The sequence below is a fragment of the Enhydra lutris genome, unplaced genomic scaffold, assembly GCF_002288905.1.
Source record: "Enhydra lutris kenyoni isolate GAN:26980312 unplaced genomic scaffold, ASM228890v2 scaffoldscaffold24, whole genome shotgun sequence".
Taxonomy (NCBI): domain Eukaryota; kingdom Metazoa; phylum Chordata; class Mammalia; order Carnivora; family Mustelidae; genus Enhydra; species Enhydra lutris.
The window spans coordinates 29,190,846-29,206,426 of NW_019154108.1; the positions used below are offsets into that span (position 1 = coordinate 29,190,846).

General features: G+C 45.1%; 1 protein-coding gene across 2 annotated transcripts in view; it reads left to right on the forward strand.

Moving 5' to 3' along the window:
• Positions 1-1,636: 1,636 nt before the first annotated feature.
• Positions 1,637-15,581, forward strand: part of LOC111150751 (lin-9 DREAM MuvB core complex component) — a 73,450-nt gene continuing 59,505 nt past the window's right edge. Inside the window, exons 1-4 of one of the 2 annotated variants that reach the window (XM_022508338.1) lie at positions 1,637-1,715; positions 8,906-8,938; positions 10,797-10,891; positions 12,160-12,264. In XM_022508338.1, the coding sequence (XP_022364046.1) occupies positions 1,637-1,715; positions 8,906-8,938; positions 10,797-10,891; positions 12,160-12,264 (312 nt within the window). The remainder of the gene's footprint in view (positions 1,716-8,905; positions 8,939-10,796; positions 10,892-12,159; positions 12,265-15,581) is intronic. The other variant, XM_022508339.1, reaches the window with a different exon arrangement.

Here is a 15,581-nt window from a genome sequence, read left to right on the forward strand (position 1 = left end):
TTGGCCTCTTGGAAGGTAGATCAGAATGTGTCTAGATGGCACGGGAGGGGTTAAATTAGTGAAGTAGAGGTTACTTTGTAAAATTGAACTTTTCACCACACCGCTCCCCTTCCTACCTCAGAAGTGGCCTCAGTTTCCCAGGCAGAAGCTGGCAGCTGTCGGCAACAGTGAGACCCCCCACCCCACCCCATTGCAAAGTGGTGGAAGCAAATAGCGGACGTTTGAGCCAAATCGTATGCGCAAAACTAGTATGAGGCCTGTCCATTTACCAATTTATAGAATCCTCAAAATCCGCTGTGATTCTTCGTACTTAGTATGTGAGAATGTGAAGCGCAGAGATTTAAGAAATAACCCTGCGAGGTGCCTTGGGTGGCCCGATAAGTTAAGCGAAACCCGACTCTCTCCTGTTTGGGGCTCAGGTGGTGATCTCCCGGTGGTGAGATCGAGCCCCGCAACCAGCCCTACATCGGCCTTTTCACTCAGCGCAGAGTCTGCTTGAGATTCTCTCCCTCTACCTCTCCCGTTGGTGCGCTCTCCCTAAAATTCTTTTTTTTAAAGGAGAAGCAAACCTGCATTCAACCAGGCCTGGGCAGGTGCAGACGTGTCTCCCCTTCTTTCGCCTGCCCACCCCAAGGAACTTCTCAGCCAGCAACCATACGTGTCTCCAGGACCGCCCTCTCGGGGCACCGCAATCCACCACCCACATTTTCGTTAGGGCACAGATGCAAGCCGGCTGCATCTGAACAAGCCAGGTTCTGAGTAACAGTACAAAAAACAGAACCCGGTTGCTCCATGGCTCCAGTGCGCTCAGCAAGCCCCAGCGCTGAGCCTGGCCGCGACCGCGCTTCTAGTCCCCGGAATTCACCTGTGTTGCCTTGTCCTGGCCTCACTCTCCCCGAGACCCCCTGAATTCCCGGAGGGGAAGGCTCAGGGCTCACTAGCGTCTGTTACACGAACTGTTGACAAGCTACGGTGGCTTTATCACGGACGGTGCCATCTCTCCCGCAGCGGGACGAGCTGGCATCGGTGCTCCCGGACTGCCTGGGGCAGGGGTCCCGCCGCCCCGCCGCTGACTCCGGGCGCCGGGCCGGCAGTGCCCTCCCCGCCCGCCGCGAGGTCCTGCGGCAAGCACAGCGGCTGCCCGGCGGCCGGCCGACTGGCCCAAGGCGGGTGACCCGACCGGGGCCCTCCCGCAGGCTCCCCGCGGCGGGGAGGGCCGGACGCGCCGGAAAAGCGCCGGCCGGGCCCACAGGTGCGGCCCGCCCGCCGCGCCTCCGCCCGCCGCGCCCCCGCGTCCTCTCCACCCCCTCATCCCCTCCGCGCCGCAGCCGCAGCGCCGGCGGCGAGCCCCGGACTGCCGGGCGGGCCTCGGGCTCTCTCCGCGCGCTCCGGCGCGGGGCCTGGCGGCGCGGCCTCCTCCGCCTCCTTTTGGCCGGCGGCCGGCCGGGGCGCGTGGGGGGGGGGGGCGGGGGCCAGGGCGCGGGGCGCGGCCCCAGGCCCTCCGGGCCGCACCCCCTCCCCGGCGGCCACGGGCGGAGCCCGGCCGCCTCAGCCCGCCGCGGCGGCAGCGGCGCGGCGCCGCGGGCAGCGAGCTCCGCATTCGAACCTCCCTCGCAAAGACAGTCTCCGCCCCACAATGCACCGCGGCGGGCAGCCTTTGAAAAAGCGGCGCGGCTCGTTCAAGATGGCGGAGCTCGACCAGTTGCCTGACGAGAGTGAGTAGCACCTCAAAGCGCCCCCCGCCTCCTGCCGACCGCCCGCCCCCGGGCTGCGCCGGCCGGGACGGGCTGCCGTGCCCTCCGCCGGGCGAACGGGCCGGCTGCCAGCCCCGCCGCGCTCCCCCGGTGCTCCCACCCCGGGGTTGCCGCCGCGTCGCCGCCTTTGTTATGGTGTCTGTGTGCTGGTTTCTGGGGTGGTGTGAGCGCCGGGGCCGGAAGCCGAAAGCCTGGGGGCCCGGCGCGCGCCCGGCGGACGCGGGGGCCGCTGTCCCGGCCCGACTCGGGCCCCTGGCCGGGTGGGGGAGGAGCGGCCCCGGGGCCGCGGGGGCCGTCCGCGCCGCCTGCCCCGCTCGCCCCGCTCGGAGGGACGCCGGGCAGGGTTATGTAACCCGCCCGGCTGGGGCCGCGCGGGGCGGGGGCTAGGGAGGGGCTGCCGGGTCCCGGGGTCGCGTCCTGTCGTGGCTCCTGCCTCTGCAGGCACTCGGGATACCCGCTGTCCTCCCCCCACCCCCCTCCGGTGTGTCCACCCCTGGAAGTGTTTCCGTGTCAAAGGGCCGGCCCCTTCCCCTGGGACCACAGGTGGCTGTGGACCTTTCCAGGGGGATCCAGGCTGGGCGCCCCAGTGTGCAGGTAGCCCCCAGCCCGCAGACTTCCTGGTGTGTGTTGGTGCCTTCAGAATCACGGGGGTACCTTTCTGCATGGCTGAGAGCATCTCAGCATGGTCACACGGTGCCCTTCCTGACACCCACCCCTGCGATTGCCTGCCTTGACGGTGTTTACTCATCCCGCCGCCTCTGACCTGCACACTCACCCGTGTTTAGTAAGTGCAAGCACCAATTCCGTAGTTTACGCACGGCAGGGCAGAATTCTGTAATTTGCAGTGTTGTATGAAGTACGGAAGAAGGCAGGTATTTGAGTTAATTACAGAAGGGTCCTGATCCACACTCACTATTCGGTTTATGGGTGCCTATCGTCTAGGAGAGTCTTAGTGTAACAGAACAAAAGTCTCAATCATTGCTAAATCCCAACTGTGGAAGCTGGAGGCAGATAGACATCCTTAAAATGAGAGATACATACCGCCAACTCTGTTTTTTCTGTGGGGTCATGTATCCTTAATGTGTTACAAAGTGAAAAGTTCAAGTTAACAAACTGGTGAAAAGAGTTTGTGTTTTAAATTTGTTCTAGACCAGGGGCGCCTGGGTGGCTCAGTGGGTTAAAAAGTCTCTGCCTTCGGCTCAGGTCTTGATTCCAGGGTTCTGGGGTTGAGCCCGGCATCCTCTCTGCTCAGCAGGGAGCCTGCTTCCTCCTCTCTCTGCCTGCCTCTCTGCCTACTTGTAATCTCTGTCTGTCAAATAAAATAAACAAAATCTTTAAAAAATAAATAAATTTGTTCTAGACCAGAGTGAAGTTGCAGTAGAATTTTCTGTTCGAGGGACATACTCGATTTTGTAATGTCCAGGAGGGTTAGCCTCGAAGCACCTGGGGCTGCGGAACTCTTCCAGATGTGGCTAGAGTGACGGAAGAACAGAAATTTAAATTTTATTTTATTCTCATTAGTTGAAATTTACAAGGTTATATGTGGCTAGTACTGCATTGGACAGGGCACCTCCATAGGCCATCCATGAGTTTTGTTGTTTCTGGTTTGGAGAACACAGTTGTGATTTCGGATGCTCCCAAATAAGGGTGGGCCTACTAAACAACGTGCTTGTCATCTAAAATCTGTGTTCTCTTTAGAATAGATATTTTATCACGGCTTAGAAGTCACACCCACTAAACCTGTTATTTTGATTACTGTGGTCATTCTGTTGAGATGACAGGTGTTTTAAGTGGCCTTTTAACTGTCATTTGGAATATTCGCTTGTCATTGTTAAACGTTTATTGAGGACTTAACTGTGGTTCTTTGTAGAGTCTTGGGACTCACAGTAGGGTTCAAATTCCAGCTGTCCCCTCAAACTGTATAACTGACATGTATATTACTTTGTGACATCTCTGGTCCATTGGGATGTATATGGGCGTATACCTGTGTTTGTGTGGTGTAGGTCTTGTGTAGTTGGCCATAACATGTTGGAAAGCAGGAATTACCTTGCTTCATTGGTCACACGGACCTACATGCATATTGGGTATGTTTAGATACTTGATTTATACTGAATCGAAGGTAGGATAAGAGGTATTTCTAATGAACCTGGAGCAGAGTTGGAAAAGGAAAGTGATTTCAGTTTGATACTGGAAATAGCTGTGTGTTCCTCTGCCAGTTTTAGTCAAAGGGGCTAGCTCATAAATTAGCCAATAGCCAGTATAACATTATCAATAATAAAAGCTACCATCTGAGTACTTGCTGAGAACCAGATGCTGTGCATAGCTTGTGATACACATTTGCACACTGAGTGCTCATATCAGTTGACTTAGTACTCTTACCAGCTGGATTGTGTGTGTGAGGAATCAGAGGCTCTCTTCTGCCCAGGCCTTTCCTTTGAACTCCCGGACTCAGTATCCCTTGCCTGTTTCACCTCTCAGATGCCTTAGCAGCCCTTCACACTTCACGGGTTCAAGACCTATGTCATAATCCAGGGGTTCCTGTCTTAATGAACAGCTCCACTGTGCGTTCACTGAAACATAAATAGCTTTGGTCCTCCGCTCTCTTCCAGGTCCCATACCGAAGCCTTTACTCTGTCTTGTAACTTTTACCTTCTCCGTGTCTGAATCTGCGTACTTCTCAGCATCTCCTGCCCCAGCTCGGGTGACACTCCTGTGCACCAGTCACCCATTCACCCACAGCCTGCCCCCACCCCACAACCTACACATGGCCGGAGCCGTCCTTCCAGAATGTGTACATGTCATCCTGCTGCTTGGAACACTTTCGTAGCCATAAGACCCTATGGACTCTGGCCACACTCCACCTCTCCAGGTTCAGTTTGTAGCGCTCTTCCTCTCATCCTGTCCCTTTGGGCTAAATTTGGCCTTTTTCTTTCCCTGTACTCCCCAGGCTTGCTTCTTTTTTTTGCAAGGCCTTTGCACATGCTGCTCTCATGATCTGGAATCCTCTTCCTTCCCCTCGCTTGCTGTTGACAGCTACTTATCCTTCCGATCCCATTTTAAGCTTCTTTAGAAAGTTATTTTCTGTCCGTGACAAAGATTACATCTTCTTATTAAATCTTTTCCTACTACCGTGGAACTCCTTGGAGGCACCTGTCACAGTTGCAGCTTTACATTTGTTCACGTGATTGGCTAGAAGCCTCCTGGAGAAGGTACCTTTCTGTTTTGCTTCATGCTTGCATTTCCGGTTCCATGCATAACACCTGGCTCACTTCTTTGACCTTTTTTCATGGCCCTCTTCATTTGCTAGCTACTCCCTAAACACAGTACCCTTTCCCCCTGTTCCTTGAATGTTCTGACCATTTTATTTCAGGACTTTTTTTTTTTTAACTTGTTATTTTCTTCTGCCCAGACTTGTTGCTTGGACCTCCAGCTCCCTTAAGACTAGTCCTTTTTATTTATTTATTTTATTTATTTTTAAAAGATTTTATTTATTTATTTATTTAATTCATTTATTTTTTATTTATTTGACAGAGAGAGAGAGGCAGCAAGAGAGGGAACACAAGCAGTGGGAGTGGGAGAGGGAGGAGTAGGCTTCCTGTCGCACAGGGAGCCTGATATGGGACTTGATCCCAGGACCCGGGGATCATGACCCAAGCCGAAGGCAGATGCTTAACGACTGAACCATCCGGGTGCCTCAAAACTAGTCCTTTTTAAATGTGACTTCCTCAGAGAACCCTTCCCTCACTCCCCTGTGTAAGGTAACCCACCCCCACGCAGAGATCCCCTCATTTGTTTCCTTTATGACAATGGCCACGCATCATTATCATTTCATGTACTCGTTTATTGTGTGTCTCTTCCCAATGGAGTGTAAACTATCAGCAGAGACTTTGTCTCTCGAGCTTCAGGTAACCCCAGCCCCTAGAATAGTGTGGTAGCAGGCATTCAGTGAGGACTTTGTTGTTGTTGTTGAGTGATCAAAGTAATGGTAGCAATAAGCATGATCTAAAAATTAGCCATGTGCTATGCACATTGTTATCCAAGCACTTTTACATATGGTAACTTGCATAATCCCCATTTTACAAACGAAGAATCAGCAGCACAGGGAAGTGAACTAAATTGCTTAAGTAACCCAGCAAAAAGTAGCCGAACCAGGATTCAAACACAACTAGCCTCCATGTGTGCTCTTGACTGCTATGCTATACCACCTCTCAGAAAAACGGTTAAAAGTGGTAGGTCAGCAGCCCCAGGACAGAGTCTTGCCTTCATGGAGCAGGAATGGATATCCTTGAGGCTCACACCCCTTCCTTCAGATCTTTGCTCAAACATCACCTTTTAGAGAACCTACTCATGAGCACCTCTTAGGAAAATTGTCTTCCCTCTCCCAGCCCCAGCCCACCTTCCTGTTATCCTGCTTTACTCCCCACTCTCCGCAGTACTCACCATCACTCGATGTGTGTGTTTGTCTCCCTTCCCTAGAACTTAACTCTGTGGGCATGGGACTTTGGCTCTTTTTCGTTCTGTTGTATCTCCCGTGCCTATAGCAGGGACTGGGAGCGGGAGTGCAGTTGGCACTCCCCATATTGACTGATGCTACCACTTTTTCTAAGACGAATGATATTTCGGGGTGCCTGGGTGGCTCAGTGGGTTAAGCCTGTGCCTTTGGCTCAGGTCATGATCTCAGGGTCCTGGGATTGAGCCCTGCATTGGGCTCTCTGCTCCTCAGGGAGCCTGCTTCCCCCACTCTCTCTGCCTGCTTGTGATTTCTCTCTCTGTCAAATAAATCTTTTTTTAAAAAATGAATGATATTTCTCTTGGTAGCTACATGGATATGTGTCCTGTCCACTAGTTGCTTCCCAGGTGTGTTGTTCTGTGTGAGGCTTTTTTTTTTTTTTTTTAAAGATTTTATCTATCTATTTGACAGAGAGAGATCACAAGTAGACAGAGAGGCAGGCAGAGAGAGAGAGAGAGAGAGAGAGAGAGAGAGAGAGAGAGAAGGAAGCAGGCTCCCTGCTGAGCAGAGAGCCCGATGCGGGACTCGATCCCAGGACCCTGAGATCATGACCTGAGCCGAAGGCAGCGGCTTAACCCACTGAGCCACCCAGGCGCCCCCTGTGTGAGGCTTTTTAGCTAGACTTTATGGCCTCTCTCCACCATGTCGCCCCACAGTTCTACTTCCGCTGGTCATTAAACCAGCATGCTGTTTGGTCAGGTGTCTTGTTACCTGGTCTCCACATCTGTGCAAGAATCTAGAGTGAGAGCGAGGGTGACTTTGGTGTTATGGCGTGTCTGTTCCAGAAGCCTCTTATCCTGCCCTGCAGAGGAGAAGTCAGCTGAAGTTCAGGGATTGAAGTGGCATAAAAATATTTCATAGCCAGCACCGCAGTACATTCTCATTGCTTCTTCTAAGCCTGTTGTCCGTTTATAAGAGTTGTAAATCGTGGCTGCTTCTGTTAAACACCAAGGAGAATTAATCTGTCTTCTCTGATGTTTTACCTAGTTCATATTCTTCTTTCTTACTTTATTTCTTGGAATCATCCTTTATTTATTTATTTTTGTGTTTTTATGAAGTGCCATAATGGATTGGCTCCTTAGAGTTATTTTACACATTGTGAACTTGCCATTTAAAAATTTGTCTTTTCTCAGTGCAGGTAAATGACCAACCTTTCAAATAACATTAGCCACTGCCTGATCTTAGATTATATTCTGGCAAAATTTAATGTATATCATAGTAATGAGATGAGAATTAGCTGGTTCTAAAATAAAGCAAATTTAAAAATGATGAATGATATGTAATGATTTGATTATAATAAAAGAAAAAGTGTTCTAAACAGTTTTTTTTTTTAAGTTAAAAGAGGGAGATTTCACTCATCTACAATTCTGTGAATAATTTCTATTTTGGAGCATAAAAAGGATTTTTTCTGTTAATTTTTGTTGTTGAGCTATCATTGACATTTAACATTGTATTCGTTTTAGGTGTACAACATAATGATTTGATGTATGTGAAATGATTGCCTCACCTGGGTTAGTTAACACCCATCACCACACATGATTACAATTTTTTTCTTATGGTGAGCACTTTTAAGATCTATCTTCTTAGCACCTTTCATGTATACAATACAGTATTGTTAACTGTGGTTGTGGGGCTGTGTGGTACATCTCCGGGATTTATTCATCTTGTAACCGGAAGTTTGTACCTTTTGACTGTTTTTACCATTTTGCCCACGCCCCCAACCCCCACCTCTGGCAACTACCAGTCTATTCTCTGTATCTAGGAATTCAGGTTTTGGGTTTGTTTTTTAAGATGCCACATATAAGTGAGAGAGACCATCCTTTTTTTTTTTTTTTTTTTTTGATTGACTTGGACTTCTTTGCAATATACATATCCAATCTGAGATTTTCAGTTTAGTGCTCTCCCTGTCTCATAAAAATGTATTTCCCTGTGGTTTCTCCTGCTTCTCCTCACCCATAGATCCCATCCTTTATTCACACCAGAGCCCGTAGCCCAGTGTGACTTCAGAGTGGGCCTGAGGGTTACCTCCAAGAGAACCCCCGAGGACCTTTATTAGTAATACAGATCCTGCATGCTTGAGGAGCTTCCTGGTTTTTCTAATATACATTAAGGCTGGTTTCAAGCAGTGAACCTCTCCATCAGTATGCTAGTCCCTCTGGCTCTTCTGAACTCCCTTTTGCAGCTTGGGTCTTGAAGGGTTGCACACACCTGCATTCTAGACTTTCCAAGGCACTTGTTACCTCATACCTATAGCGCCCATGGATGATTTTTATTTTCTCTTCTCTCTGCTGTATTACTGCTTCTGGTCTTTGGTTCAATAAACGTCCGTCCCTATCTCTTATTCTCCAGCACTCGAATACTGGATGGGGATCCAAAATCTCTCTGTGCTTACTCTCCCTCTGCCCTCTCTTGGAGAGGCTTCTGGTTCTCACTTGAACAAGACTCCCAGATCTCTCTCTCTAGCTCTTCCTCATCTAATGGGACTTCTGGCCCATAGCTTGAATGGCACTCTGGTTACCTCTGATTGCATACCACTGTCACTCCAGCTTCAGCACCACTGAAACTAGACAGGTCACCCTGTAGCTAAGTTCTTTTTCTTTCACATTGATTATGAAATAATATTGATTTGTTTTAATTGCAGGCTCTTCAGCAAAAGCCCTTGTCAGTTTAAAAGGTAAGATCATAGCACGATTCTGTAGGTATGGCATAAGCTAGAAACTTAATTCATTAAATTGATTTGGGTACAGTCTTTTCTGTCTAAATTAAGATTCAGTATAGCTTTCAAATATTGGTTTTCACTGATGATAATTTTAAATTCATGGGCTGTTTTTAGGAAAATTGGTCCTTGGTTGTTGGAAATTATTAAGAATTTTTTTCCCTGAGAACTATTGATTAAAGACTTTTTTCTTTTTTTAATTTTTTAAGTAAGCTCTATGCCTGGTATGGGGTGTGGGACTTGAACTCACCACCTGGAGATCAAGAGTTGCACGCTCCGCCAACTGAGCCAGTCAGACACCCCAAGAACTTTTTTTTTTTTTTTTTTTAAGATTTTTAAGTAATCTCCACACTGAATATGGGGCCTGAACTCATCATCCTAAGATCAAGAGTCACACGCTCCCCATGAGCCAGCCAGGTGCCCCAAACCCCAGGAACTTTTCAACTAGACATTGCAGACGTCTTACTAGAGTGAAAGCATTTATTTAGTAGCTGTGTTCAGCTGTATTTTTGCTGAAGAGTTTATATTTTTAGCGGGGCAGCTTTGTGGCTCAATCAGTTAAGCATCTGGCTCTTGACCTCAGCTCAGGTCTTAACCTCAGGGTCCTGAGTTCGAGCCCTGCATTGGGCTTCATGCTGGGTGTGGAGCCTACTTTTAAAAAAAAAGGAGCTTATATTTTTAGGAAGTCTGCTTTCTAATAATAATGCAAGTCTCTTGAAATAAAAGAATGACAGTACTTTTCTTTTCCTGAGAACAGGGTTATACATGTTCCTTGCTCTTTCTTTCTGCACGTAACTTAGACCAACCCTCTCACTATAGTTTGTTTTTAATTTTTGCTTGAGCAGGATTCTACTAAGTAAGTACATCTGGAACCAAGCCATGCTCATAAATTCACTAGTACTTTTAGTTTTGAAAGCTGTTGTATTGTGCTTTGGATTGGTGATTTACCAAATCAAGTCCTGGCTTGAGGACACTTACCTACCAGAACTACCCTAATTTATTTGCCTAGCAGGATCAACCCTGGCCCACCTTTTTTCTTTTGTATTTAAAACATAACATCTGAAAAAGTATTCCATTATTCTTTTCCTTCAATATAAAAACTGTTTCTTTTTTTAAAAAAGACATATACAAGTGATATATTTCTTACAGAAAAAAAATTAGGAAATGCTGATAAGCAGCTAGAAGAAATGAAAATAACTCTCTTGGGTGTATTCATCCTAGCTTTCTAGGTCTTTCTCTATATAAACATATCCTTTTTATAAAAACTAAACTACCATTCTGTATTTTCATAATATGTCTAATCAATTACTTGATTGGATTTTTTCTGGTTGCATACAACTCTGAAGACATTTCTTTGAATCAAGGAAAACAGAAACACCCACACATTTTATTTTTGTATATCTATGGTTTCACTTACTGAAGCAGGAAACATTTAGAAATATACTCTAAATTCAAGGATAGAAGCTTTTCCCATTTTTCCATTGCACTGTTTCAATCAGATTGTACTTAAGCTTCTTAGCAAATTAGAATAAAGGAATTACTAAAAACACAAAGAAAGAAACCACACATATTTTAATGTGAGAATTTAATACTTTCACGATGCAGTGCCTTGTCAAATTGTATAGAATTTGGCAAAAAAAAAAAAAATACAGGAGAGATTTTTCATTTGTAATAAACTGAAATTACTGTGATCAGTATATTTTTTCCATGTTGGTAAATATTTTAGATATATTGCTATTAATAAAAAGGCAGTATTCATTGTATAAAATCCTTTGAACTAAACTGAAATCTTACTAGTAATAATTACTTATTACAGAGGGAAGTTTATCTAACACATGGAATGAAAAGTACAGCTCTTTACAAAAAACACCTGTTTGGAAAGGCAGGAATACGGGCTCCGCTGTGGAGATGGTAAGGAATTAGTTCTTCTTACTCTTTAGAATATGATAGCTAAATTGTTTGTATGATTGTCACATGTGTAGCTCTTACAGGACAGTAAGAGCTTTCCAGGGTTCTTCCTGACTCCAAGCATTTGAGTCTTTAAGTGCCATTGAGTGTAGTATACAATCATACTTAGATAAACAGTCTGTAGCTTTTGATAATCTGGTTATCAGTAAGCATTTGTTAAGTAATTGCAGTTTCTTTAAATAGGAGAAAAAAATCTCCCAACAACCCCAAATTATCCTTTATGTAAAAAAATTCATGCGGTTCTGGTCCCTGCAAAAAGATGTATAAATAAGTGGTGAGATAATAAAATCTTGTGTAGGTCAAGGGTAAATACATGTAAGTTAGAAGGGCAGAAGGGACTTCTTTCAGGGCTCTGGAGTATTAGACTCTTGGTGGGTTTAATTTTCAAGGGTCAGTGCCTCTAGCCTTGACCCGGTTGGGTGCTGCCCATATGTTGTTAGCCCTCTGTAGCTACCTCCCTTCTGACTAGGCATGCAAGTCCGTCTGCAGCGGTGGGAGAAGGGTTTGAGATAGGATGTTGGTATGATTGGACTATTATTTCTGTTGTTCTGCCTGAACGAGGCCTCTGAGCCTGGGGTGGACTGTAAAATTGTTCATATTTTCAGACCCTTTAGTGTATGATGTCCTCTGAGTACTTCAAGTTAGTTCTGGTTCTGCAGTCTTGTTTGGCCTACTTACCAAATAAGTTTGGTCACTTACCAAATACCTACGACAGGTGTCTTGTACTGTCACTCACAGATGGAAATTCGGTTAACAGTTTTTGGCAACGCATCTAGTACATTATTTTACATTGAGAGTGACTCTTCAGAGCAATCTAGTAACTTCACCCAGCCCACGCAGCCAACACAGCATGTGATACACCCAACTGCTCTTAATCCAGGCACTAACATCATGAGAACTGGAATTTCCAGAACTTGTTTTCCTCTCGTCACCATTCAAGGCTGCTAAGAATACTCAGGTTCCAGTTTTAATTATTAGCTAGGTGTTTCATTTAGTCATCAGCTAAATGTTTTGATTGTTAAAAAATTGCATAAATATGTACTACGTTGTAAATCTGTTTGTATTGGATGCAGTTTACTTTGTATTACCCATCCTTACCCTTCCAGGCCACTGATAGTCCGGCGTTAGCTGTGTCTCCCAAGTATACAATTGTATTTTGGAATAAAAATGGAAAGTGTTCAATCTTTTTATTAAACAAATTTCTGCCGTAGCCTTTCAGAAATTCAAAACGAAGTCGACTCTTTTCTGATGAAGATGACAGACAGATAAATACAAGGTCACCCAAAAGAAACCAGAGAGTTGCAATGGTCCCACAGGTATGTGTATCGCTAGTGTTTGTTCCATGTGAAAGGAAGTGACCAATTGCTCAGCATAATAAAGTTTATTTTTTATTATTCTGTTATATTTTGAGTAACAAGTTCTTTTTCTTAAGTCACCGCTCCAACTCAGCTCTTATATTAGTCATCTAAAAAGGCCATTATTTATTGATGGACTTTTCCCAGGAGTAGAAAGCCAGTCCTCAGTCTTACAAACGCACACTTTTAAGCATGGAGAGGAGAGTGACTTTAAGCAGATAGATTTGGCAATAGGGAATCAGTTTGGAGTTTTGCATGGAAATGAGAGGGGGGAAAACATTTTACTTTATCACAGAGGAAAGTGTGTTGAAGACTAACTTACCCAAAGGAGGAAACTGTGTAGCATGAAGTCATATCTTCTTTTTCATTTTTGGCATTTTTTTTCAATAAGAGAATAATTTATTTGATTTCCTCTCATTAGTTTTTTTAACTTTTTTTGAATTAAAGTGAAATGAACAGACAGGGTTATGTTAGTTTTGGGTATACAGTGCTATGATTCAACAGTTCTATACATTATTCAGTGCTCATCATAAGTGTACTCTTTAAGGATTTATTTATTCATTTTAGAGAGAGAACAGGGTGGGTAGGGGTAGAGGAAGAGGGAAAATCTCAAGCATTCTGAGCCGAGCACAGAGCCTGACTCTGGGGCTCAATCCCACAACCCTGAGATCACAACCTGAGCCAAAACCAAGAGTTGGACTCTTAACTGACTGTGCCACCCAGGCGCCCCATGCTAAGTGTACTCTTAATTCCCTTCTCCTAGTTCACCTATCCCCCCACCCACCACCTTCCCTTTAGTAATCACCAATTCTCTGTATTCAAGACTCTGGAGTTGTTTTGTTTTGTTTTGTTTTCTTTCTTTCTTTGTTTCTTAAAATGCATGTATGAGTGAAATCATATTTATCTTTTTCTAATTTATTTCATTTGTCATCATACTCTGTAACATTACCCATGTTGTTGCAAATGGCAAGATTCCACTCTTTTTTATTGCTGAATAGTATTCCATTATGTATATGTATATAATATATTCCATATATGCCATCCGTTTATCTATGGATAGACACTTGGGCTGCTTCCATATCTTGTCTATTGTAAATAATGCTGCAGTAAACACAGTAATCTATTTTTTCAGATTAATGTTTTTGTTTTCTTTGGGTAAATAACCAGTAGTAGGATTATTGAATCAGAAGATAATTCTATTTTTAATTTTTTTGAGTAACCTCCATACTGTTTTCCAGAGTGGCTACACCAGTTTACATTCCCATCAACAGTGCACAAGGGTTCCCCTTTCTCCATGTCCTCGCCAACACTTGTTATTTCCTGTGTTTTTTATTTTAGCCATTCTGACCGGTGTCAGGTAATATCACACTGTAGTTTTAATCTGCATATCCTCAGTGATTAGTGATGTTGAACATCTTTTCATGTGTCTGTTGGCTGTTTATAGATCTTCTTTGGAAAAGTGTCAATTCAGATCCTCTGCCTATTTTTCAATTGGGTAGTTGGTTGATTTTATTTGTTCTTTTTTTTGGGGGGGGTTGTTGACTTCTATAACTTCTGTTTTAAAATAATTTTTAAAGTAATTCTAGTTTTCTGATTCATTTTATTTATTTTTTAAAGATTTTATTTATTTGGGCACCTGGGTGGCTCAGTGGGTTAAAGCCTCTGCCTTAGGCTCAGGTCCTGGGATCGAGCCCTGCAACAGGCTCTCTGCTCAGCAGGGAGCCTGCTTTCCTTCCTCTCTCTCTGCCTACCTCTCTTCCTACTTGTGATTTCTGTCTGTCAAAGATATAAATAAAATCTTTGGGGAAAAAAAAGGTTTTATTTATTTGAGAGAGAGCGCACAAGCATTGGGAGGGGAGAGGGCAAAGGGAGAAACAGACTCCCCACCAAGTAGGGAGCCCAATGCGGGACTTGATCCCAGGACTCCGAGATCATGACCTGAGCCAAAGGTAGATACTTAACGACTGAGCCACCCAGCGCCCCAGTTCTTTTTTTTTCTTAATTTAAAATTAAAAAAAAAAAAAAAAGGTCTATTTATTTTAGAAAGAGAGTGTGGAGGGTGGGAGGGACAGAGGGTGAGGAAGAGTCTTAAGCAGACTCCTGCACTGAGCACAGAGCCCAATTCAGAGCTCAGTCTCATGACCCGGAGGGCACAACCTGAGCCGAAACCGAGAGCTGGACGCCCAACCGACTACATCACCCAGCACCCACCCACCCCTTTTTTTTTAACACCCACCCCCCCTTTTTTTTTTAGTATATGTGCTGCTGAAGTGAGCACAGCACCCACCCCTTTAAAAAAAATTTTTTTTAGGGCGCCTGGGTGGCTCAGTTGGTTGGGTGACTGCCTTTGGCTCAGGCCGTGGTCCTGGAGTCCCAGGATTGAGTCCCATGTTGGGCTCCCTGCTTGGTGGGGAGTCTGCTTCTCCCTCTGACCTTTCCCCTCTCATGCTCTCTCTCTCTCTCTCTCTCTCTCAAATAAATAGATAAAACCTTAAATTTTTTTTTAAAGGTTTTACTTATTTATTTATCAGAGAGCACAAGCAGGGGGATTGGCAGGCAAAGGGAGAGGGAGAAGAACCCTGAGATGATGACCCGAGCTGAAGGCAGATGCTTAACTGGCCAAGCCACCCAGGCATCCCTTTTTTTTTTTTTTTTAATTAAAAGTATATTCATTTATTTATTTTAGACTTGTATAGGTTCTTTATATATTTTGGATATTAACCCCTTTTGGCATTTTTTTTTTAAGATTTATTTATTTATTTATTTATTTGACAGAGATCACAAGTAGGCAGAGAGAGAGGAGGAAGCAGGCTCCCTGCTGAGCAGAGAGCCCGACTTGGGGCTCGATCCCAGGACTCTGGGATCATGACCCAAGCTGAAGGCAGAGGCTTTAACCCACTGAGCCACCCAGGTGCCTCCCCCACTTTTGGCATCTTAAAAAAATCATAGTGGACATGTGAGAATCAAAGAAAAGGATGAAAATTTTATAAGGAAAATATTATTTTCAAGAATAGTGTAACTTTTCTCCTGTCAAATTTATTTTTTTTAAACATTTTTTTTAAGACTTTATTTATTTATTTGACAGAGAGAGAGATCACAAGTAGGCAGAGAGGCTGGCAGAGAGAAGGGGGAAGCAGGCTCCCTGCTGAGCAGAGAGCCTGATGTGGGGCTTGATCCCAGGACCCTGGGATCATGACCTGAGCTGAAGGCAGAGGCTTAATCCACTGAGCCACCCAGGCGCCCTCTCCTGTCAAATTTATAATACCTGATAAAATTAT